The sequence below is a fragment of the Musa acuminata genome, chromosome BXJ1-6 (assembly GCF_036884655.1).
Source record: "Musa acuminata AAA Group cultivar baxijiao chromosome BXJ1-6, Cavendish_Baxijiao_AAA, whole genome shotgun sequence".
Classification (NCBI taxonomy): domain Eukaryota; kingdom Viridiplantae; phylum Streptophyta; class Magnoliopsida; order Zingiberales; family Musaceae; genus Musa; species Musa acuminata.
Window position 1 is genome coordinate 7224660 of NC_088332.1, and position 25499 is coordinate 7250158.

At 39.3% G+C, this 25499-nt stretch overlaps 3 protein-coding genes and 2 long non-coding RNA genes across 10 annotated transcripts in view; 2 read left to right on the plus strand and 3 right to left on the minus strand.

Annotated features, from left to right (window-relative positions):
• The window catches only part of LOC135675947 (1,4-alpha-glucan-branching enzyme 1, chloroplastic/amyloplastic-like), a 30021-nt gene extending 26107 nt beyond the window's left edge, over nucleotides 1–3914 (plus strand). Inside the window, exons 17-22 of the mRNA XM_065186615.1 lie at nucleotides 14–161; nucleotides 287–387; nucleotides 1427–1504; nucleotides 2273–2425; nucleotides 3183–3257; nucleotides 3336–3914. Coding sequence (XP_065042687.1) covers nucleotides 14–161; nucleotides 287–387; nucleotides 1427–1504; nucleotides 2273–2425; nucleotides 3183–3257; nucleotides 3336–3422 — 642 coding nt within the window. The 3' untranslated portion in view covers nucleotides 3423–3914. The remainder of the gene's footprint in view (nucleotides 1–13; nucleotides 162–286; nucleotides 388–1426; nucleotides 1505–2272; nucleotides 2426–3182; nucleotides 3258–3335) is intronic.
• Nucleotides 3915–10524: 6610 nt separating this feature from the next.
• On the plus strand, nucleotides 10525–15251 carry LOC135675948 (probable glucomannan 4-beta-mannosyltransferase 9). Of its 2 annotated transcripts, XM_065186619.1 has the most exons (9): nucleotides 10526–11355; nucleotides 11449–11547; nucleotides 11788–12040; nucleotides 13344–13454; nucleotides 13553–13689; nucleotides 13843–13956; nucleotides 14038–14237; nucleotides 14368–14562; nucleotides 14701–15251. In XM_065186619.1, exons 1-9 carry the CDS (start codon nucleotides 11041–11043, stop codon nucleotides 14861–14863), a joined length of 1587 nt encoding a protein of 528 aa, XP_065042691.1. In that variant the 5' UTR covers nucleotides 10526–11040; the 3' UTR covers nucleotides 14864–15251. The 2 variants fall into 2 exon arrangements, with proteins under 2 accessions (XP_065042690.1, XP_065042691.1); XM_065186618.1 differs by having other exon boundaries at nucleotides 10525–11355; nucleotides 13843–14237.
• LOC135675949 (uncharacterized) lies at nucleotides 12852–18622 on the minus strand. Of its 2 annotated transcripts, none has more exons than XR_010514077.1 (5): nucleotides 18288–18622; nucleotides 15331–16556; nucleotides 14657–14988; nucleotides 13762–14416; nucleotides 12852–13700 (listed from the first exon to the last, which is right to left on the minus strand). It is a non-coding gene; the product is annotated as an uncharacterized LOC135675949 (long non-coding RNA). The 2 variants fall into 2 exon arrangements; XR_010514078.1 differs by having other exon boundaries at nucleotides 12852–13658; nucleotides 18288–18621.
• Nucleotides 18623–18983: 361 nt separating this feature from the next.
• Nucleotides 18984–22806, minus strand: LOC108953060 (uncharacterized). Of its 4 annotated transcripts, XR_010514080.1 has the most exons (5): nucleotides 21621–22806; nucleotides 19983–20091; nucleotides 19806–19898; nucleotides 19335–19437; nucleotides 18984–19248 (listed from the first exon to the last, which is right to left on the minus strand). It is a non-coding gene; the product is annotated as an uncharacterized LOC108953060 (long non-coding RNA). The 4 variants fall into 4 exon arrangements; XR_010514082.1 differs by lacking the exons at nucleotides 18984–19248; nucleotides 19335–19437 and having other exon boundaries at nucleotides 19485–19898; nucleotides 21621–21728; nucleotides 22093–22806; XR_010514081.1 differs by lacking the exons at nucleotides 18984–19248; nucleotides 19335–19437 and having other exon boundaries at nucleotides 19485–19898; nucleotides 21621–21728; nucleotides 21816–22806.
• Nucleotides 22807–23729: 923 nt separating this feature from the next.
• On the minus strand, nucleotides 23730–24667 carry LOC135677674 (uncharacterized). The gene is made up of 4 exons (XM_065190044.1): nucleotides 24508–24667; nucleotides 24236–24430; nucleotides 24018–24155; nucleotides 23730–23945 (listed from the first exon to the last, which is right to left on the minus strand). The coding sequence occupies exons 1-4, from the start codon at nucleotides 24514–24516 to the stop codon at nucleotides 23889–23891; spliced, it is 399 nt and encodes a 132-aa protein (XP_065046116.1). The 5' UTR covers nucleotides 24517–24667; the 3' UTR covers nucleotides 23730–23888.
• Between the last annotated feature and the right edge of the window lie 832 nt (nucleotides 24668–25499).

A 25499-nucleotide genomic window follows, 5' to 3' on the forward strand; every position in this document is an offset into this window, starting at 1 on the left:
ATAACTCATGTAGGATATGTATGACTTCATGGCACTGGATAGACCATCAACTCCCAGGATTGATCGTGGAATAGCACTTCACAAAATGATTAGACTAGTCACAATGGGTTTAGGTGGTGAAGGATATCTTAACTTTATGGGAAATGAATTTGGGCACCCAGGTAAAACACGCCACATTGGGTAACTGATGCTTAAAATCGAGCTTATGTGACATTATATGTGTTAGAAACTTTAGGCATAACACTGATTGACATGATTTTTTTCTTCAATTTTACTTTTCTTGCAGAATGGATAGATTTTCCAAGAGGTGTTCAACATCTTCCAAATGGAAAGGTTATACCAGGAAACAATAATAGTTATGATAAATGCCGTCGAATGTTTGATCTAGTAAGTTAGGAAGGTGGTATCATTTATTTTGCATTTCTATTCATGGTATTTCATTTATTTTAAGTGCCTAGAGAATAAGAACAGATAAACATTTCTATTCATGATATTAATTTATTGTGACTACTTATACACAAGTGCCTAGAAAATAATTAATAAATGTTAAACTTAATTAAGGCATTAAACCATGCCATGCCATTTTGTCGGCAGTTGGAACCTAGGTATGTTTGTTATACACAAGCTGTTGCTCGCTCATTAATGAATCATGCAGTTCATAACCATTATGTAACTTGAATCATAAATGGAAATACTAGTATGTTTTCACATCTATGCATGAAGCTATTCTTTAAAAGTTGTGTCAAGCTGTTGCTGGCTCATTAACTGAAATATCACTGGACTCATTAATTGAAATGTGAAATCTTAATAGTTTGTTACCCTCGTGTTTATCAGGACAAACAAACTTTGTTCTGATGCCTGTAATTGCTTCTACAAACTTTCTGAAATATATAGCAGTTGGGAGAAACAAGTTACAAGCTGATGAAACCTTAATCAACTTTGAAAGAAAATGCATACTGAACTTTACAAATTAGGTTCAAATTCAAACTGCTGTCTTAGATCTAAAGAAATTTATATGCTTTTAAAGTTTTCCCATAAATATCAATTTGATGGATGTTTGTAAATGTTTAGCCATATGTCAGGTTAAAAATGTGATGGTCTAGATGTCACCAAAATTGTCCAGTTGGCTACTGCTGTCAAATCACATGGGTTTACATTCTTAACTTCAAAGGACAGATCTTGTTGCTTTAGCATAGGCAGCTAGTAGTTCTGCTTTTTAGATCATCATGTGAATTTAGATTAAACACTAGTTTCTTACCTGCACATTTGTTATTGTTGCCTAGACTTTATAACAGCATGTATTTATCAATTTTATGCAAATTCACTTTTTTTTACCTAAAATACTCATCTAGGTTATATATATGATTTTTGTCAAAGTACCATCTTAGTATATAATCACTTATTAATGATCCCTTTTTAAATTTAGGGAGATGCAGATTACCTCAGATATCGTGGAATGCAAGAATTCGATCAAGCAATGCAGCATCTCGAGGACAAATATGGTGTATGTATTATTTCTCCTAGCAGCTTTACATTTTCTGTGGAAATTATTAAAAGGTTCAGGGATCAATTTTGTTTAACTATAAGCTGATCTTGCTCCTCATCAAGATTCTGAGAGTATTCTTATGTTGTTGAAGAAACAATCTGATTTACAAATACATTGTGAAATTAATCTATTTCGAATCTCGCAATGATTGAATGATATATGACCACTAAATTGGGAGAGAATATGAAAGTATATTCTGAGACATCAAAATAAAAGGCCACAAATACTTCTTTGGACCCCTGTTTGGATATTGTTGAAGGACCAATCTGATTTACAAATGCATTGCAAAATTAATCTGTTTCACACTTTTCTATTCCAAATCTCATGATGATTGAATAACATATGATCACTAAATCGGGAGAGAATATAAAAGTATAATCTGAGACATCAAAATAAGTGCCCCCCACAAGTACTTCTATAGGTTATGTGACTCGAGTTCCATGGTGTATTTTAGTTGAGCAACAAATTTGGAAGTTGGAACTGCATAATTTTGTGGGTTTTAAAGAACAATAATTCTGTTAGATAGTTAATTAAAGATAAATTTCCATATGGATGTTCTAAACATTTTTCAATACTACATTGAAGTTTCCTTGACTCATTGTTTCCAGGTGCTGATTCTCCAATGAGAATTCTTGAGCATTTTGTTTCAAGATTATTTGCCAGCAGACTATTGCATAAGATCTTTTTCTTCATTGTATGGTCATCTTTATATGATGTGTATTGCAGTTCATGACATCAGATCAATACATCTCCCGAATGGATGAGGGGGATAAGATGATTGTTTTTGAACGAGGTGACTTGGTATTTGTTTTCAATTTCCATTGGACAAATAGCTACTTTGACTACCGAGTTGGTTGCTTAAAGCCTGGAAAATACAAGGTGCGTAAACCTTTACAATATGGCTTCCTGGTTGTCCATGGTAACATTTCTGTCCATGTAGATCTGACACCGAATTATGCCCTTTTAGCTTCAAGTTAAACTTGCTTATTAGAAACTACTCGATGTTGTCATAATCAATGAAATGTGACATTCATGACTTCATTGAGGAAACAGCCTCTCTACGTGTAGGAATATGTTAGAGCAAGTTTGCTTATTTAAAAGTTGTGTCAAAATCTATTAAAGCATCTTTGCTTCAGTGCATGGAATATGTTAGAGCAAGTTTGTTTATATAATTGTTCTACCATTTAATGTGGTTCTCATTAAAGATTTCATTCGAAATTAACTTATTTAGAATAGGCTCAAATTCAGGACTCACAAAGGATTAAACTTCTCTATTCTCCATGTTGATAAAAGCTAATCAATCTCCTTATCCATATGCATGGATTTGGCTAGCATGTAGTGTGCCAGTAATATGCCAGCTAGCATGGTGCTGCACTAGAGCTATGTTGGTTGGTACAGGCCTTGTGCATGCAAATGCTACACCTTGGGCCCTGGCAACAAGAAGCCGTGTGCTATGGCATGGTTTGGCACAGTCATTTGTCATCCTTGATGCTAAGTTGTAATCATACGGTTGGTTATACGGTTAGTTGAAACATGTTTTGCTGGATTATTTCTTCTCTTTTATGAACATGCTTGGTGCAAGTAGTGTTTTGTTGGTCGAGTGATTCTATTAGTGACACTAGTAATTCTGTTTCAGGTGGTTTTGGATTCTGATGATAAATTATTTGGCGGATTCAATCGAATTGATCATACAGCAGAGTACTTCAGCACTGTAAGGCTCCGCTTATGTGCTATTTTTATGAATATCTAATATCAGAAATAACCTTCAATATCTTTGGTGATCATGCAGGATGGTTCATATGATAACAGGCCTCGCTCTTTCCTAGTTTATGCGCCTAGTAGAACTGTAGTGGTTTATGCTCTTTCTGTGGACTGACTGAAGATTGCTGGGTTGTGCATTCGCACAAGAAAAGCCAGATGAAATCATTTGGTTTCTTTTTTCAGTTGATGCAAACTGGCACAGTGAAAAACACAATTGTTGCATGCTCTTGGTTATCTCTCGTGTTGGAGCTTAAATGGCACATCAGTTTTCGATGTTCATGAAGCCAACCTTACTGAGTAGGGCTCAGTGACTTTGGGTTGATTCTGTTAACTGTATTCCCTTCGCTTTGTGCCTCAAGTTGTGGTGTCCCTTCCCGTCCTCCCTCCCCCCACCCAAACCTTTTTTTTTTCCTTTCAAGTTAGTGAAAGGATTTGCCTGTGTGGGGCTTGCATTCTCTTTTTCGATCTGCACAGAATAAAGGTAAACACAGCACATGCATGCAGAAAGCAGTTCTCTGTTACCTCTCTCTCTCTCTCTCTCTTAATGTTCTCTCTTTGTTATGGAGGGAAAGGTTCATATTAAATGTGTTATCTTTGTTGCGTGGAATTCGTGCTGCGTGTTTCCGATACCAGTTTTGCCATACTTTACAGGTTTATCGCAGACACCACCGGCTACAATGTCATGATCCTGCAACAGTTACAATTTCCTTTCTATCTATCTATCTATCTATCTATCTTGTTTCTTATTCGAAAATTCGCCTTCTTAAATTTTATTACGAAATTACATCTGATTATGGTGAGATTTTCACAGGTTCAGGTAATTCTTAGTGCGTGTGGACAGAACGTTCTTATTTGAGGAAATTATCTCATGTTTTTAAGAGATGGAATAGTTGTTAGCAAGTTTGAGAGGTTCTTCCCACATGTGGGAAGTTCTAGTCTGGAGATAATAATAATAATAATAATAATAATAGATGTATATTTGCCAGGTAGAAAATTGTGAAAATGTTAGAGGGAGATAAATGCTATACATTTAAGAATTAAATAAATACGGCTAGCGAGCGATATGATCGTTATTTTGTGCTAATAAAAAAGGAGAACAAAATTTAAATGATCTTTCTTTTTTTAAGAATATTCCTTTTTTCACTCTATTTCTATTTTTTATTTCTATTTATTTTAAAATGTTCTTTATTTTAACTGTGTGGACATATATCTCGATGCTAATTTGATATTGTGATATTTGTGGTTGAGGAGCCAAAGTGGCAAAAATGGCTTCATAGTTTTGAGCTCGAGTTGGGTTTGACCTTAATTCCCGTCCAAAGAGTCGAGTCGACATGGCACCGTAGTTTGCCTACAAACCCTCATGCTTAGTGCAACTCTTTCCACCTCCATGTCGTCGGTGGTGAACATTAGCATCCCTCGTGTCACACTCGCAGGCGGACAGTGCTTCGTGCTCCTCATCATCGACTCCATCAGCAGGCACATGTGACATGACAGCCATGGCGAGCGTCGTACGCCTCTGCTCCCCCCATCGATTGAGGAGTTGATTACATGTCCACCGCTGCCATCTCCTCTTCTTCCTCATATCTTATTACGCTAACCCACCAATAGGCTGCAGGAAGCTTGCCCTAGTGGGAGCAGAGACATAGATTAGGTCGCACTTTGACTTCCTTTTGAATCCTCTTCCATATTAATTTTAAGACTCTTCGGCCGACGAATCAAGAAAGAAGACACATATAGATAGATAGATAGATAGATAGATAGATGGATTAGTTCTCCATCAAGGCTTTGTTTCGCCAAACTTTGTCGGTAAACGGAAATCTAAACCCGCACGAATCATGCAAACTAAAGGACAAACACACCTCGCGAAGTCTTCCCATACTCTACCCTTAATTTGTGCCACCTAATGTGGCTTTCCTCCCCTTTTAGGCTCCCTCACCGTTGACTCGCAGAAGACGGGGTTCGTCTCTTCGTCGCTAGACACATCTATTGCGTCTCAGCATTAATTTATGGTCAAAGATTTCATCCACGACCCACAGTGAAATAACAAAAGGAGACGCAATACATGTTCGGTGTTCCGCTCATCCGAGAAACCAGCAACTTGATTTCGAAGACCACGACAAAAAGGATGGCATTAGTCCCCGTCCTCGCCGCACCTTCGTTTGACTTGTGCTTTTCTTGGGTCATTTCAGTAAGGAAGGGGGTAAAGAAGCCATGTTTTCACCTTAACTAGATTAAACACGGTGTGTGTGTGTGTGTGTGTGTGGTGATGACACAGCTCTGCCAAGCTTCACAGACCGAGCAGCACTTGCGATCACATATCCTATGTTTGATTTGCTCTTTATCTGATATTTTGTCGACTTATATGAGGCTGTCAGTCATGCAGCCGATCACATGCCATCAGTAAACAGTCGGTGGTAACTCATGCAGTGTTCTGCAAAATAATTATAGCATCGGATCTGCATGTTGTAATCCTCCCCACCACGCTTTGGGTCAATCATTGATAAATGCTGATTTGTCTTATGGAGAACGGAGTTGGTAGCAGATTCATGCCTCGTGACAAAAACATGGATCACAAGTGTTGTGTCAGCATTCATGATCTGCATGATGGGCCATGCACATGGATAATCCTACAGCAGCAGTACTATATATGCTTCTGCATCATTGCCATGCATCTCCTTCGTGTTCCTCTCTACGGATGCTCTCCACCCACATACCTGCTGTGCTCACAGTCCTGTTCCGAAGAAAGAGCAAGGCAACAGACATCTAGATTTTGCTTTGCGTGAATGGATCTAACCTGCTTTAGGAGCTAAGAAACGACGTTGGATCGGCATAACATCTCGTGGAACGAATCATTAAATCATAATGCAGATTCCTGTATAAGAAGAAACTTTTGTCTTCAAAGCTGGGAATTCTCTGTTGCATCACATGATGATGGGTACAATTATCAAAGTCACGTTCAGTACGTAGTACAGGCAAACATCATTGTCATGTTCGTGTTGATGGTATACATCATCGTTAATCTCTTTTAGATGGCCAACAAATAAATCCCTGGTGGTGATGAATGAGCTCCAAGATTTAGATGGTCATCGACTACTGTAGAGTAACGCCATGTTGTCGACGGAGACGCGAATGGCGACGTTGTTTTGGAAGCTACATGATGGATTCCATGGCCGGTCACGATAATGATGATGGGGTCAAATCTTGAGGCAGAAAGGAAGAGCAAAAGTACACGAACGGACAAGGTAAAAAAGGAGGAGGTGGGTCTCTTGTGCTGCTACTGGGGAGAGCGAAGCCTGTGAGATCTGACGGACGTGACGCAATGCATGTGACTAGGGGAAGCCATGAACAGCTTCTCCCACCTACCAAGCGCGGTGTCGGCAGTTCCGGAGATGCGCCTCGGTCTGCGCTCGCGGCCGATTCAATTATTTGGTGGTGGGATCGACCGCAGGCTGCCCCATTCAACCTTGCATCGCTCTCTTCCGCCATCCCCTCCTGCCTTCCTGCCGAGGAAGAAGAAGAGGAGCATGTGATTGACTACGAAGAGCCATACACGAGGCACTTCGTCTTTGGAAGAAAGATCCTTTCGACCCTTTCTTCATTTGCCCTGATAACCCTAACTCCATCGAGATCCAATGATGAGGTATGGCTGGATTTGGCTGCAGCAATCTTTCAGCTGGTGATGGGATAGCCAATGAACACTCATCGGTAGCTGCAAATTCTCATTTGGCACGACAATGGCACAAAACATCATCATCTCTTGCCCATGTCGTGTCATGTAATCACTCAACACACCCCCACAATTTCTGATCTCGGCGGTAGCTGCAATTTCTCATTGGCACGACGATGGCACAAAGAAAACACCTTGTCATTGTCATGCAATCACTCGGCAATCCCCGCAATTTCTGATCGTTAAGATAATATTTTTGGAATCAGTAAGTATTTTAAGATTTTTAAATTTAGAATAAAGAATCTTAATGCAAAAAAGTAATCCTTGTGATAAAAAAAATATAGTTTGATTTTTCTATAAATATCTCATTTATTTATCGCTAGATTTTGACTGAGGAGAGTGAAATATAAAACCTTGGATTTCTCTCTGTGTGTCTAAAGAGGATGAAACCAAATTTATGAATCATTTGAATTTATATGAATCAAATATCTTATAATGAAATATCATGTGTTGATTTTCTGATATGTTTTTTATTGTTAATATCTATGATTCTATTTAGATTTCGAGTTTTTCTCCTTTGGACGTGAGAGGTGTAAACATCATAATTTTATTCCTAAATTTTAAAAAATAATTCATAAATAGTATACATTAAATTATAATTTATTTCCAAATTTTACCCAAAGGAATAAATTATTCGAATTTAATTTAATAATAATAAGTAATGTGAAATAAATCTCTCCACATCAATTAAAATTTAAACTTGAGAGATCAACACGAGAGGCTTATTATATATTATCCCTTACACTTGGACCCTATTAACATTGCGATTCTTGTATTTAAAAAAATTATATTGAGATTTTTTAATTTTAAAATTAAATAAATAATCTCATATGTCGTGATGTCATTAGTTGCATTAAAAGAAAAGGATAATTTCAATATCCCTTCTATTTTAATATTGACTTCCACCTTTTATAATTCTAATCAAATCAAAATCCAAATAAGAACATGGCCATCAATTATTATTTTTATATATATTGGTGATGACACTTCCATGGAGAAATCCATGGTCTTCTCCCACTAATTGAAGAGGATGATGACACACCTTTGCATTGTCCATGGCATTAATGCAAGCCAATGCCAAACAAATTTTGTACCTATGAAAAATGTTTTTACAAGATATTTTTTTAAAAAAATTAATTTTATTAGAAAATATAGTTCATAGATGAGTGTGCATAACATTGAGCCATTTGCTTAGCACTAATACAAACATAAAATCTCATTTAAGATATTAAAATTATCTTTTTACTAATAAAATCATTGAAAACAAAAAGAATATTAAAATTTTACTCATCACTTTCATGTCAATTCAATATGTGGTGTCATGTGTTTTCCATCAATACAACTAATAATGTTAGGACAAATAGGATTATCTATTTGATTTTTAAAATTATAGAGATTCTAATATAAATTCTATTTTAAGTATAGGGACCGCGATACTAATAGAGTCCGAGTACAAAAGGTGATTTATAATTAACCCCTATACGAGAGAAGAATAGAGAGAAATCATCTTGTTTGGGAGATAGTGGGTTCTTTCCTTTTACTTTTTAGTTTTATAATTACTTAATATTTTAAAAAAATAATATTAATTAATATTATATTTTAAGTTAAAAAAGCTTATGCATACCTTTAGATTTTAGTATTATTAATTTTAATTAATTATTTTGAAATTTTAGATCATGATGTAATAACTAGTAAATATGATAATTTTCATGTTATACCAATCTCAATAGTTGTAAAAATATATAATTCGTCAGAACTAATCTATCTTGATTTTGGGAAGAAAGAAGCATATTTTAAGAAATAAGGCAATACATTTTGTGAAATTTAGCTATCAAAATCATATAGAAAATTATTCTAATCGAGATAAAATTTTAAAAAAAGTATTTGTATTATTTCATCAAAATAAATCAAAATTGGGTACGAAATTCCAATGGGATACAAAATGCAGTCATCTTCATCTTCTTCTTAATATGCAAAACTATACTTAGGACACACCTAATCATCATTATTAACTTCCTAATTATTTTACCATTGTATACAACTAATGCTATAGTGTATTGTTTTAATTCCTAATTTTACGTATCCTAATAAGAAATAATTTAATCAATTAATTATTTAATAATAAAAACTAATATGAATAATATCTTCTTGTTGTCTATATAAAGCCGGACAGACACCCCTTCATTTTCATCTTAAAATTTAGTGCTGAAAATATTATAAGTTCTCTAATTTTACTTTTAGTTCAGGTGTTAAAATTATTAGCCGATTTTTGGTTATTTAATATTTCATAAGAATAATATTAAGTAAATTTATATTTTAAATAAAACAAGTGATAAATGTCCTTCAATTTTAGTATTATTAATTTTAATTAATTGTTTTGAAACTTAATATCATGACCTAATATTATTTGTAATAAAATTAAATTTAAATTATGATTTTTTTTTGTCTAATCCAACTCAATCTCCTTTTAATAAGAGGATATTATTTCCTAAATAGGTGGTATGCCAATTTCATTTAAGGATTAGCTGAGTATCAAATATGGTGACTATATAATTCTTATATTCATTGTTGAAAGGAAGATATATGCACTTCGATGTTTCTGAGTCTCTTCGTGTGAAGTAAGTCTCTTCGTCCGATGTTAAGCAAGTCAAGTTAAACAATATGATTAAGTAATTTGTATTATAATTTTATGTGTTGAGCGGTGATTTATATTTCTAAAATTTTAAGTTTTGAGATTTTTATTCAACATGATTGATGAATTATTTTTTTTTATCTTAATATTTATTTTCAGGATAAATCATTTCGACAACAAATATCGGAGATTCAGACCTCTCACAAAAAATAAAAGAAATAATTTTTAATACCTATAGGTAAATAAATATACCTCTCCAAATTTTAGACATTTTATGATTCTTTAGTTTTGACTTTCGAACAATTTCTCACATGAAACTTTAAACTTTGAGATAAATTAGTTTAACCATTGGTTGAGTAAGAGGATAACAATTATTAGTTGTGTCGTGGAAGGAAAAGGATTTCATTGTGGAGATGTGACGTTAGAGCTCCGCCACGCCATGATTTGCGCCGGGAAGTACTTGGAGTTGATGGCTGAAGGTGGTGGCGCTGTCGTTGCCGCCGCCGCCTTCACTGCCTCGCCTTTAGGTTTTTGGTCGGTGGCTTCCTATTTTCCGGTTCCCACTTCGTCATTATTCTACGATTGATTTAAGATTGTTCGGACCATTCATATTAAACTACAACAGTTATTTAGTGATTAATGCTTTAATTGTTTTAATTTAGATATGAATTCACCAATAGAATGCACGAGTTTGGGTAATAGGATTTGCCGATGTAAATAATAGAAACAAACAAACCATATGGATAGTAATGAATTAAAAATGCTAAGAGAATAGCACCAAAGAAAGCCATATTCTGTGTTTCTTTTAGCTGCTCTGCTCTGCTGTTGTTTATTTAAAGGATGTGCTGACAACCTCAAGTCTCTGCATCCCACCCTCCCTCCCTCCGCATCGTGGTCTCTTCTTCCCCTTCGTTCCTCTCTCTCTTTCTCTCTCGCCTCGCTGGGATCAGATCTCCAGCGGAGGAGGAGAAGAGAAGCGCCGAGTTCTACATTTCTGCCCACCATTCTCTCGATCTTTTGAGCTCCGTTCGTCTGCTGTCGTATTGGTTTAGGAGGAGACAGAGCTCCTCTGTTCCTCGTTTCTCTCGTGTGGAGTGGGTGAAAGGGAGTGGGATCTGCGCCTGAACAACGTCTCTGTGTCCCCTGTTTCGCTTCTCTGTTTCCCTTCCTTTCTTATTCCTAGATCCGTAGCGGAGGAAAAAGCTTGCAAGTACTCCAGCCCAAAGGGACCGACAGTGCTGCTCCACCTCATTTGCCTTTGTGACTTTTAAGCTCTGTCCTTCGCAGATCCTTCCGCTTCCACGTTCTCTGTCCTCCGAGCTACTTTACAGGAGGGAGGCAGGGAGAGAAGGCGAGGAAGGAGGAGGAGAGGAGATGGATAGGCTTTCTTCGACGCCCGTTCTGCCGAGGAGGAATGACGACGTCACGCAGTTGGGGATGGTGTGGGAGCAGGTCAAGGCGCCGGTGATCGTCCCCCTGCTGCGCATCGCGGTGTTCCTGTGCCTGGCCATGTCGGTCATGCTCTTCGTGGAGAAGGTGTACATGGCCACCGTCATCCTCGCCGTCAAGCTCCTCCGGAGGCGGCCGGAGACGCGCTACAAGTGGGAGCCCATGGAGGACGACATGGAGCGAGGCAGTGCAGCGTACCCCATGGTCCTCGTCCAAATCCCCATGTTCAACGAAAAGGAGGTCGCGCGCCCTGATGCCATTCACCGCATCGTTCCGCAACGTGCAGGCATTAAAATTCTCTCAGCTCTAATCTAATGGCATGTGGTGCTACAGGTATACCAGCTCTCCATCGGAGCTGCATGTGGGCTTTCATGGCCGTCAGATCGTCTCATAATCCAAGTGCTCGACGACTCCACCGATCCCGCCATTAAGGTAGGCGATTCCCGATGCCCTCAAGCTTAGTTTAAGATAGCGTCTCGCTTGCACTTACACACGCAGCTGTCGAGCAAGAAGAGTAAAACACCGGTGATCATTAACAATAATGCTTAGTCGCCAACACTTGGACTCATTCTGCGAGTGCACAACTCCCCATTAAAGAATCAGAAAACAAAATATCATATGGTTTTAGATTGTATCTGAAGCACAGAGTGTGTGTGTGTGTGTGTATGGCAGGAGATGGTGCAGGTAGAGTGCCGGAGGTGGGCGAGCAAGGGGGTGAACATACGGTACGAGATCAGGGACAACAGGGTAGGCTACAAGGCTGGGGCGCTCAAGATGGGGATGAAGCACAGATACGTCAAGGACTGCGACTACGTCGTCATCTTCGACGCCGACTTCCAGCCGGATCCCGACTTCCTCTGTCGCACCATCCCGTTCCTCATCCACAACCCCCAGATCGGCCTCGTCCAGGGCCGCTGGAGATTCGGTAACGCAATCCCTCTTCTCATTCCTCTTCCTGCCGACACTGCATGCTCGTGGTCATGCTGTTCCACCTCTTTCTCTCTCCTTGGTGCTTGTTTTAGCTGCAAATTCACTGTCGTCAACACTGTCCTGCTCCGCTCTAAGCGAGCAATATACTGCAAGTCCGAGAGAGGAAGAACTCACGTACATCTTTCTTTTGTTTCTTCTAGCTAATAAGACAGACGGGGCGCAGAGATGGGGAGTGACCCCTCTTTTGCGTGAATGATCTTGTTTGATAATGAGGATGACCGTAGTCCCCGAACCGACCTCGATGCCATTACTGAGAGCAGGTTCGGATCGAGGAAGAGAGTGTCGGTGTAGTCTGGCATTAGATTTTGATTTAGTAGCATGCAGTGCAGAGGTTTCAGATCGTGGAGCCCACCGGGCAAGACCTATAGGACTCGGCCAACTAATCACGGAGTCGACGAAAAGAATAAAGCCTTGTGAGTCTGTCTCGGTCCACTGGTTACCTGGTCCCTGACTTGTGTGCTGATTGGACTTGATGTGGGGACCCTTCGGTAGATCTTAGTATAGAACGGGTAAAAGTGAAATGTGAGGATTATGGCTGCAGTAGAACCGAAGCGAGTCAAGTCAACAAGATAACAGAGGCCAAATTTTCTTTCACATATGGCAAGGGAAAAAAAGATTCTGATGCTGTCAGGTCCTCCCTGACACTCACATCACATGCCTAGATTTGCGGGGACAGAAGCTTGTGTTGGGAATTCCTTTGCTTCTGTCCCTCAAGAAGACTTGCCCTCCTGAGAGAGAGAGAGAGAGAGAGAGAAAGAGGCATCCTTAAGTTTATTATCAGGACCAGCTAAATTGCTATGTTTCAATGGTGCAGTAGCTAAATAACAAATGTGGTAGCTGCAGATTAATGTAGATGGATCCAACTTGTGTTTTTTACTCTGGTACAACTGTACGTTTTGCCTTCCCATGTGCAATTATACTCGTGATATTACAGCCCAAAGCTGTCTCCTCATGCACTGTTCATAAGCACCGACACCGCAGGAATCACCCTTTATCTTTATCTTTATCTTTTCTAATCTTTTACTTCCTGCGTGATAAAGAAGTTATCTTGTCGGCTGTCACTATCCAACTCATTAGTAGTCCATTCAGCCATCCTTGCTTTACTGCATAATCTTCTTTACAGACCAATCCTACGTGCATGAACATGGCGACAATTAACCTAGAATAGGCATTTGAAACGTTGTCGATGCTGGATTTCCTTAGTTTCCTTAGCATTGCTTGCATCGCATGTGTCGCAGTGAACGCGGATGAATGCTTGATGACAAGGATGCAGGAGATGTCCTTGGATTACCATTTTGCTATCGAGCAGGAAGTGGGATCCTCCACCTATGCTTTCTTCGGATTCAATGGTGAGTTATTAGTGCACCTCAGAATTAAGTAAGAAATGGAAGGATGAATACCAGTCGTTATTGTCAAGGTGAGTTGCTAAAATGGAGTCTCTTCGCAGGAACTGCTGGGGTATGGCGGATTGCAGCTATCAATGAAGCCGGAGGTTGGAAGGATCGGACCACTGTAGAGGACATGGACTTGGCTGTTCGAGCAAGCCTCAAGGGCTGGAAATTTATATTCCTCAACGACCTCGGGGTAAGCATTAACTATGATAACTATGCAAAGTCAGAACAAATAAATGATGAGGCAGAACAATTATTAGTATACCTGCTACAAACTTGCATCTTGATCTTCAAATGATTGAAGCGATTCAGTAGTTGATTAGATTGCCTACATCTCTGAACTCAGGTGAAAAGCGAGCTACCAAGTACTTTCAAGGCCTTTCGCCATCAGCAACACAGATGGTCGTGTGGACCAGCGAACTTGTTCAGGAAAATGGTGGTGGAGATCTCCAAGAACAAGGTATGTTCCCTGTGTGTTAGAAACACCCACAACTTTTCCAGAGATTCTAATTGGCTTTGTGATGCCTCCTTGACAATGCAGAAAGTATCCCTGTGGACCAAAGTTTATGTGATATACAGCTTCTTCTTCATCCGCAAGATTGTGGGTCATATAGTGACCTTTATATTTTACTGCTTGGTGATCCCTGCCACTGTCTTTGTTCCTGAAGTGGAAATACCAATGTGGGGTTTAGTCTACCTACCTTCCGTCATTACAATGCTGAATTCTGTTGGGACGCCGAGGTACCACTGTTCCCTTTCAATTGAATCTTAGCTGGATATTCAACCATGAAACTGGATGCCAAGTGATCATTAAGCTCATCTCTTTGGTTAAGCTTCAAAGATAACCCACTCACTTGATGCTTCGTCCTAGGTCACTTCACTTGCTGGTGTTCTGGGTCCTTTTCGAGAATGTCATGTCTCTGCATAGAACAAAAGCAACCTTGAGTGGCCTCCTGGATTTAGGGAGAGTTAATGAATGGGTGGTCACTGAGAAGCTCGGGGATATTATGAAGACAAAATTGCCTACCAAAGCAGCTAAGAAGCCAAGAGTCAGGATTGGCGATAGGTAATCCCAAACCTACTGACTTTTAACTTGAGAATATAACAGCATCAAAACTACAAAGGCTACTGCACAGAAGACAAAAGTTTAGCTGTAATACCTGTAATGGTATTGATGTGCTCTCTGTGTTGTTTTTGGAATCAGGTTACATAAAATGGAGCTCTTTACTGGGGCCTATCTCTTCTTCTGTGCATGCTATGATCTGAAGTATGGGAAGAACCATTACTTCCTCTACCTCTTCCTCCAGTCGATCACCTTCTTCATCGTTGGATTTGGTTATGTTGGCACCTACATTCCACAATCCTAATGGGCATAGTTCGATATGCTGCCAAAACTTTTTCGTGTACCTTCTGGCGGTGCTGTATCTTTTACCCGGGTAGCATACTTCAACTTAAGCAGTCATGGATGCTTGAAGAGAAGAGAAGCATAATCCTGCAGAAAAGGATTCTTGTGTGAATACTAAGTTGAATGAGTATAAGTATGATGGTTTACATAATGTAGTAGATAAGTCTGTTTCAATCTCCCCAACAGCAGCTGCAACTGCAGTAGAGAGTGGTTCTAGCTTGAAGAAGATGATGTGTGGAAGCAGACATCATCTTAAGAACCCAATAATTTAATGTAAGAGTGTTTCTTGCAAGATGTCATTCCAGTATTGTGATTCTGGTACCTTCAGGTTTCATATTACAATTTGCTGATATCTTAGTCTAAATGTATTGATCTGCACCAATAAATTAATGCATTAGATGTATTAAGAACCTATTGCTGCTCACTGACCTTGATTTATAACCACAATTCTTGAAGCTCCTGGCACCGACGATTTCTGGAATTCCCATCACAGGAATTGGGGGAAATGTTCCTCATGGTGGTACATGCTCATGGGTTTAATCCTCAAGAAGTCCATATCAGGGATAGTCAACAGAGCAGAAGGAAAAAGCTATGATAAGTATTACATTCTGTTCCAGGAGATGTACTTATATTAACTTCGAACTTTGGCAGCCTCAGTAGTACTTGTTTTTCTGAAAGGATTACTGGCAACAACCACTACAAAATCCAATAGATAGTTCATATTGTTGTCTGTACATGTTCTGACCTGTCTTTATGGCAAAATATGCAACAGATGTTCTAACAAAAACTGCATGAAAATGCGAAATATTTTAGAAACTTGCTTCTTGAAATACTAGAATCAACTAACCATACAAAGAGTTCAATTTCTTGGTTAGCTCAAAAGAAACTATAGAAGATGCCAACCACCACTTAATTGTGCCACCCTCACGAGAACATATACATACGCTTCTTTGTTGAAGAGCACAAACAAAGGAATCAATTATGAATGCAAAATAGGATTACAAAGATTTAAACAAAGCATTTTATAATTTTAGCAATTTGAAAATTTTTAAATAAACAAAGAAATATAAGTTCATATATAACTTGCCAGATATAACATGTATTATACACTGATATTAAACCTAGACAAGATTACTTTTCAACAACATGTGGAGCAAAGAATTCATTAATCTGGCTCTTTTGATGTTTACGAGATGATATGACTGTCGTTTAGGTATGTTAGAGCCGTCTTCATCGTTAATATCAAGCGAGAGGTCTAAGACACATGAAACATAATGATTTCAAAATGTTACCAAAGGATGCTTGCCAATCTTTTTCTCAGACTGCAGAGCTTCAACCCGAAACAAAGTGATTAGTACAACTAACTAGCAGTGGTTCAAGTATGAACATTGGCATCTTTAAGCTAGTATAGCAGCTTTATGCTGTAAAATACTAGAGGCAAGTGCCAGATGCTGTTTATATGGATTCACGAGCAGTATGCTGGCGAATGCATGGTACTATAATTCAATAAGCTCTCAACAAGTGTTTCCGAAAGAAACCTCCACCAACCTACGTTCACAATTCTATAAATCTTCATTTGATTTCCCTCTATCCCTCCTCTCCCTCCAACGAGCCCAAATCCACCTCAGAATCATGAAGCCTCCAAGGGCATACACCTGAATAAAAATGGCAATTAGCTTGCAGCAAGCAAAGATCAGGAAAAGAGCAAGTACCACAATTGCATTATGTTGATAACTCAATTAGATAGAAAGCAGGCAAGGTACTCTTTTTTCATTCGAACCACTTTGTACCCTCTTATTTGCTGGAGAAGAAAGTGATGGAGGTGTTCAAAGATTGTCACTGCTTGCTAACTTCGCACGAAATTAGCAAGCAAGCTCGACAACTCATGGAGCTAAATTGGCCAAGTGCCTGGAATTGTAGGTTTCTATCTTTACGACAGAGTAGGGGGCTTATCAATACTTGAAGCTTGATTTTTCGTTTTTGGATTCTCAAAGAAAAAAGTAAAAGTAAACTAAAAGAACATCCTCATGTCAAAATTGGGTCTTGCAATAATTTGTTATTTTTCACATGCCACAACTTTTTAGTTAACCAAATTATACACTTACAAAATGGAACTAAGAGCAAAGTTTGCAAGTCCATATCTATATTAATAAAACATTATGCAATGCTTCAGTAGTCATCCATATTAAGAGAATTAAGTGTCTGTCTCCTGATAAAAGATGTGATTCCACTGCCACTGACATGTGGCTTATGAGAATTGATCTGATAATGGAACAGTAGGGAACAATTAAACAAAGGGAAATCAGTGCAAAGCACTACATGTACCTAACTACATATGTAGAACAGATCGGATACTATGAAAATCAGTAAACATTTAATTTCACAGTTTAAAGATGGAGTATGTGAATTAAAGAATTTTTGTTACTAATCTGAAACGGTGCTCGACCAAAGTCGAACTCATGGACCAACTTATCCATACATCTGGGGAAACCAAATAAATTAATGCATCGGAGTATATTTCACAGCACACAAGTTGCAATTCCAAGTCATCGGTCTTTACTTTGACATCTTAAAACACAAATAGATGACCAAAAGGGCATCCCATTGCATGAGGCACCTACCACCATGGTGTCCAGGGAGGGGCTAATATGAACAGCCTTACCTTCATGAATGGAGAGTTGACTTTTATGTTTCTGTTAACAGAGCAAACTAATCAATGATTATCGCCCAAGGCCTGCCATCACAACTTTATGTAGACCATAATAAATGCTTTTATTCTCCCATCAGTATCTCTTAATGCATAGATAGAAAAACGTGCTGTTCCTTTTGAGAAATATAGGCAAAAGCATGGTTCAAAAGAATATAAATATATGTATATGTATATATATATGTATATGTATATATATATGTATATGTATATATATATATATGTATATATATATATATATATATATATATATATATATATATATATATATATATATATATATATTCACGGACACACACACGACCAGAATAAGCAGATAATTCTACCTCTACCACATTTTTCTTCTAATTCAAATATGTACGTTTCTCTTCATCGTCCCCCTTGTACTCTGAGCCTAGCAAAATGATGAAACACCCATCAAACACCAACTTATCATCCGCAATCCTACTATTCTTTTTGCCCTTTCTTTCCTACGTTGTTTCCAATTAACTCACCAAAGGCTCTCCAGAAACTGACTGAGTTCTACAGATTGCATAGAATAAGTTTCTGAGAGTCGCCCTCTTCAGGTCCGATCCAGGCGTTAGGGTTTTATTCTAGATGCAGAAGAGTGAACTCCGTCCATCTGTATGGCTTCAACCATTTGAGATGGCAGGCGAAGAGACTGGGAGGGGAGGAATACCTGCCACATATTGTGATGGCTCATGTCCTCGGTAGACTCTTCGCCTTCCAGCGTGAGAGGCGGTGGGAAGCTCTGGGGTCTGCGGCGGGCGGCATCCGGAAAAGTCACTATCATCGTCGGCGAAGGATTCATCGTCCCGTGCCTCTCCTCTTCCCTCGCCGGGCGCGCGGCTACGGCTTGCTGTTCCGATTCAACCTCCTCCATAGCGACTCGCTCCCGTGTCTCGCCTTTCCTCTCTTATCGTTTCAGCTCCCGACCGTCCACCAAACAAGAAGTCCAGGTTGGCATCTAAATACTTAATTGATCAACTCGGGGGGAAGGGGCCGACTCCAAAGTTTTACCGGATAACCATGATTTTTTTCTTAATCAAAGAATGAATGAGGGGATTATGATCCTTAACGATCTGATGGAGAACATCAAATATTCCCATCAAATCATTATTTTATCTAATTAATTTTACGAATTACTATATGGGAATAGACCCATGTTTGAAGTTATGATGTGCACTATCGTTATGTATACTTTTTTTTTTTTCGTACCTGACAGCCAAGCCCTACACGAATCAAACGCTTTTTCTATGTATCTGACACGGAAGCTTGGCCTTCATACCGCCCTATCTAGCGATATTTTATAAAGACTCGTGAATACAAGCTGGTTAGCAGGAAGGATTAATCACTCTTGTGCATGACTAAGTTCATGAATTAGCAGATGGATAATAGAACATGGAACAGAATGCTCTCTATATGTGGCGGGCCATGGGTAATACCACACCGGTAACATGGCATATAAAACCACTTCCAGAGGACACAACAACGAGTCAACAGGATTTGAATCATCGACGCTAATCAACGGAAAAGATAACAGAATGCTTTTTGCGGACCGACGCACCCTCTCTTGTTGGCTGCCAATAGATCAGTGTCAATTCCAGAATGTCCCACAGGTATGTCTTGCGCGTTCCAACCTATGTACATACATATAGAGCCATCATCATCAACTACACTTGTATCAACGAAACGAACAACCTGTTTGATTTAATTGGGGCATTACCAAAGTTCCTTAATGATTACGATCACGTTGGCAATCTGCTTATCACTGTCCACATATCCTTTACCACAGAATTCCTTGAGACTCGCACGTCCCTCACAGGCACCTGCAGAGTTGACGTCATTACATAAGAAAGATTGACAAGCAGCTGCATTAGGCCCGATGGCAAAGGTGTACCAACATAAACCTATGTCGTGATTCAGCAAGTTGCTCTACAGTGACTTCAATGTCGGCATTTTCCACGTCATGGATGTGCTATTCCCAAGAGATACGAGAACAGCTTTGTTTATGTCATTACAACCAGACAATAAGAATGAAACAGAAAAATGCACACAATGATCACAAGGACAACAGCTTCTATGGCATCCCTGATGAAGATAAATGTTTCTTTATACTGACCACCATTAACACCATTAACTCCAGACTGTATAACTATATTCTCTCCTTGAACATAAGAAAAGCTTTGATACGTACATTGCTGAATCATGCCAAATTCTGGGAAAACCCTCGCCATGGCTCACAATGGTGAACTCCAGACAATGCTCTGCACCCTCAGCTTTAGATGGTCTAAATATGCAACAAGAAACAATGGTTGTAATATTGCTTTTAAACGATGATAATAATAATAATAAAACTAGTAAGGAAACCCACCATATATCAGACTTTGTTGATTTTCACATGCATAAGATCATCTCTGCTTCTCAATAGGCCTAGAAATGGATCAGGAAGCATCTCCGTGAAGTACATAGAATTTTGGTCCCTATTTAATCATATATGTTCTTGTTAGTGGCACAGGAAAACATACAAATGATCCAAAGGGCACTTGAAAAGTTGCAAAATCATCAGGACTGAACACTGGATGGTACAGATAGACAATTTATTATTTACAAGGAAACAACAAAGGAATAGAGTTCACATCGGTCAAACTGAAAGTCCTAGAATATCCATGTCCTTTACTAATGACAAACCATTCATCTCCTTAAGAGGGCAAGACAAGCGATAAGGACATAAAATACTGCCCAAGTCATCAAAAAAGGTTGATTTCATTCCACAGAAAAGCTTTTGTATCTTTAATCACATGAAATCCAAGATAGGCTTTAAACACCCACATTCTGAACCCCAGTTCCACATTAAGAAAATTATATTTCATTTGGTGCACATATATCGTAGCATGTTACCCACTATTTGCTGCCTAGTTCATTGTTACTTCGAAAGTACATGCCATTCTTCGAAAACAAGAAACGGCTGGTAACCATTCACAGTGGAAGAGGAAGAGGGTCGGTACAGCTCGTAGGAATATACATCATATAGTTAGTGTGAATTCATAATGGAGAATGGACACGAGAAATGAAGCTAAACATAAACATATAAGAAAGTTAAGTTTAGAAAATCCAAGGCCACCACTTTCTCCATATGAGATTAAAGAAATTAGCATAGATTATACTATTCGTAATGGAGAATGGACACAAGTAATGAGGCTAAACAAATATGAGATTTAATTTTAGAAAATTCAAGACCACCACTTTCGCCGCATGAAATCAAAGAAATTAGCATATATTACACTATTCATGATGGACAACGGACATAAGTAATGAGGCTAAACATATATGAGGTTTAAGTTAAGGAAATTCAAGACGGCCACTTTCTCCACATGAAATCGAAAGAATTAGCATACATTATATTCAAAAATATATTTAAGATCAAAATTATGATTGAATATAGCCCTCGTGACAGTTCTGAACCATTGATTTTGATTTCAAAACTGACGGTTTGGATATCCCAAAATCAAGAACCGGAACTGAACCTTCTAAGACCAGTTCTGAACTGAAACCGGAACCACCCAAGAATGGTTCCAGTTCCAATTCCAACCATCAAATCATTTTTTTCTGCCATTCCCAAACCTATACAACATGAATTTCATGTTAAAGAAAGCACACTGACACTATTACAATTTGTCTAACTGTATGCAAACTGGTTACCACATGCAAAAGTCTTGTATTAAGAACAGACATATATTATCACAAATTGATACTATTTATGCATCAGAAAAGAAGGCTACTCATTAAGTCATTTATAAGCAACAAGTCAAGTCTTGGCTATCACTTCTTCTAATAGTGTCAGAATTAGCATATGTCTCACTTAAAAAGGCAATTATTTAACTATGACAAGTAACTGAGTTTCAGATTGAACAGAAAACCATTACCATTACGATACGTAAAAATAGTAGTTGTCAAGCATGATCTCTTAATCTATTTAGAGACGTTTTAATCGGAGGAGTGAAACGGGCACCTTTCTTAGAGGGTGATCCTTGGAAAGGAGGCTTCCAGTTTCTGTCCCATAGACTTCACAAGTGGTGAAGCGAATCAGGCGCTTGTCGCTATCTAAGCAATACATGACCTGAACAACCACCAAACGTCAAGCAATCACAAAATAAATAAGCCACGGTAAAACCTAAATGTAAGAGAAGGGACCAAGAAATCCCACAGCTTCCAACTGGACGAGCGTCAATGCAGTTAGTTACGTTGGTCATCTCTATGGGAAAAGAAGTTGTGCACAAGAACTAATTCAAGATTTGGATTTCTCGTGCAACAAAGAAAACGTGGTGCCAGGAATGCGGATCCGCTCAAAGAATTAGACGACGCGTCGAGAAAGAGAATAGTTCACTAAGAAAAGATCAAATGGTAGAGCGGGACATGGAGGCAATGCAGGGTATCCGAAACAGGATCTTGAAAAGGGGAAGGAAAACCAGATGGAGACGTGCTTGATGATGAGGCGGTGGAAGTGGATCTGGAAGTCCCAAGGGTGGTGCGCGCCTACTGCTACCCCTCTGGCGGCGGACCAAGGAGTTGCTTGATCTTGTCGCCGTGGAGCGTCACCGCCATCAGTTTCTCGCATAGGTGGGATCCGATGAACTCCCGGCCCCGATCAAACAGATCGTGGCTGGCCTGATCGGGTTCCCATCAAGAACCAGCCTCGACGCCACCGCCATCTGAATCCCTCAAGAACCTCGCCGTCTCTTCCGATCTGCGGGACCTTAGAATCTGCGCCAAATGGTCGAATAGAACAGGAATAAATCACGAGAAGGACCTGCGTCAAAGATCGAACAAGAAGAAGAAAGAACAGGAAGAGAAATCTGCGCCAAAAGATTCGAACAAGAACAAGAAAAATCGGGCCAACGACCCTGCGTCACAAGATCGAACAAGTATATGGAACAAAGAAAGAACACGAAAAGGAATCTGCGTCGGAACAAGAAAAGATTCGAAAAAGAACAATAAAAAACAGACCAACGACGCTACGTCACAAGATCAAACAAGAACATGGAACAAAGAAAGAACACGAAAAGGAATCTGCGTCAGAAAACGGAACAAAAAGGGGAAAAGATCGAAGCAGAGGGCGAAGCGAAACAAAGAAAAGGAATGCAGGGGAGGGTTCCAGAGCGGCGGACACAGGGGCGTATCGCGAGCAACCGGTGCCGGAGAAGCGGGATGTTATTGTGAGGTGTGATTTGAAATGACATATATATCCTCCATTTATTTCACAACATTCACCCATAAATTAAAATCTAATTAAACCAGGATAATAATTAAATTAAATATTATATAATAAATTTATCATTTTAATATTTTTAATATTTATTCAAATATATATATTTATTTATTTTAATTTAATGAAGTTATATAATCTCACAAAAAATTTATATGACCTAGATATATAATATAATTTTAATAAATAAATAAATTTCATAAATAAAATTATGTTAGTTTATGATATAAATCATGTCAATAATTTTATGATTTTAGATAAATATTGAAATGCTGACGTTATCTTGAGGTAATCACTATTTAAAAAATATATATGAAATCGGTATTTGGACATTTACAAGACCACAGGTCAAATACGATTTGAATATATATATATATATATATATATATATATATATATATATATATACATATATATATATATACATATATATTTCATTAAATCCAAATGTGCACTTTCTTCTTCTAAAGTGAGATTACTGAGGTAACACTTTTCTCCTTCTAAAGCTAAGATAGCCACTATTAAGCTCCAACTAAAAGCTGCATGCAGCTCGATATCTTTGACCGTCAAAGGCTGCCACAGCGCAAGCTGTGGAAAACATTTGAAGGAGCTCAAAGCTGCACCACCAAACAGCCGCCTCAGTTCCTGACTCGGTGGACGTATATGCTTGTGTAGAACACAGAGTGCAGTCGTTTATAAGTGGCAACCTATAAGTTCTGCAGAGACCAAAATTATTTTGTTGGCTCAGCGTGCTTGACCGAGAGGCTGTATCTGCTCTGCCGAACTCGTGAGAGCAGCGTCCGTGACGAGAAGGTTGAAGAAGAAAACAAAACCCGGTCAACGGAGTCCCAAACAAATGCTTCTTACTGAGAAGATAAGATACATCATATCTATCACAGTGATCTAAAGGAGAAAGAGACAACAGTAGCAAGTGAAACATCGAGGATTAATATGTCCGTTTCGGTGCTGAAGCTTTTCCGCATGCGATGCAATGGAATGCACCCTCACATCCTCTCAGGCAACGCTGTCGAGTCCCATACATCCCGACCACAGATTCTTGAACATCCTCGCCTGCAAACAGTCACATGAACACCCAAGTTTTGGCCGAGAGAGATTTCGGAACGCGTTAAGAGTGATGAATACCCGCTTGGGCTTTTTGTGGTGGAGGAGTTCAGGTGGGATCTTGTACAAGTCCTCGTCCACGGCCTTGGGAGCTGTAGCCCTCCCTTGCTTCTTCTGCAGCTCTTCCTTCTCTCTTCCAATGCAGCCACCCTTCTTCACCTACAACCAAATGTGAGTGACAACTAGTGAGATCTAACTTCTCTGGTTGACTGACATTAGATCGGTCAGATGATGACAACCTTTCTGTGGTGGTGCTCACAACAGGCTGGTGTCTCTGCAGGGGCTGCCACCTTAAAGAGATCACCATCTTCGCTACGACAATGGCCTCGGATCCACTCAGCCTGCACTGCAAGCTCAAAGCACCGGGTGATGGGGAGTTCATCACGGTGATCCCAGTACCCAATCGCTGGAACCTGGTGACCCCTCGTCGAGCCCTGCAACCATAGCAACACACAATTAAACATCGACTACGAAGCTACACTTGGTCCTCCCTCCGACAACAAAGAATTACCTCCATCATCTATCGTATAGCAAATAAGTAGCAGAACCGTGCGAAGTGGGTTCAAGGAAATCTGGGATCGGTGTTGGCATGTGCATATACAGACATATATAGGAGCGGAGGATGCAAAAACTAGTGGAGACGGAAGTGAGAGGGGAACAGAAGTCGCAGAAATAGCAGCAGCGGTAGGAAGAGGTCTTTATCGCAAGTGCATTGGGTTCTTTAATAGCTAGGCGTGGCCTGTCCTCGGGTGGGAAGCTTATTCGTTGTCGTCAAAGATCCATTCTATTTCTCCACCACCTCGTCGCCGGCTTTATGGCTCTTCTGCCGAGGCCACCAGTAGTACACGAGTTGTCAAAGATGTAGAACTCGAAAACGGGGTCAAGAAGGGCCTCAGTTCCCCACGCATCCATCCATTCTCACGTGAAACCTCTCCACCTCCTCTCTGTCATCTTCTCTCGTCGCTCAAAAACTACTTTGTTCAAAGATTTCTCTCTTGAAAAGAATGATATTGCGAGGTTATCTTTCTTGTAAACGGGAACAGTGCATTGACTCCGACAAACTTCGTTGGATGAGGTCTTTCAAGTGCGTCCTCATCATGGTGGGGTGTGCAGGGCACTGATTAGGCCGGGCAGCCTTCACACTGTGCAACTTGAGCCTCGGCTTTGCCACTGCTTTACTTAGCCTCATAATCCTGCAATAGATTCGCAGCTTTTGCTCCACCATGATGGACGTGGATGGCCCGCAGGACTAGCAATTCTACAAGCTATATATACATCCAGCTTTCTAAGCCAAGCTATACAGCAAATGTGTATAGGTTAATTGAGATATGGCTGAGCTAATGATAATGATGCCAAGCCTTGATCATGTCCATGCATGCACGTACGTGTGTCATCACTTGCATACCTGCATGCATCTATGCCATGACCAACATGGAAACAAATATTTTAACTTGACACACTCAATTAATACAGATATATACGAAGGGCATAGCTCATAAGTAA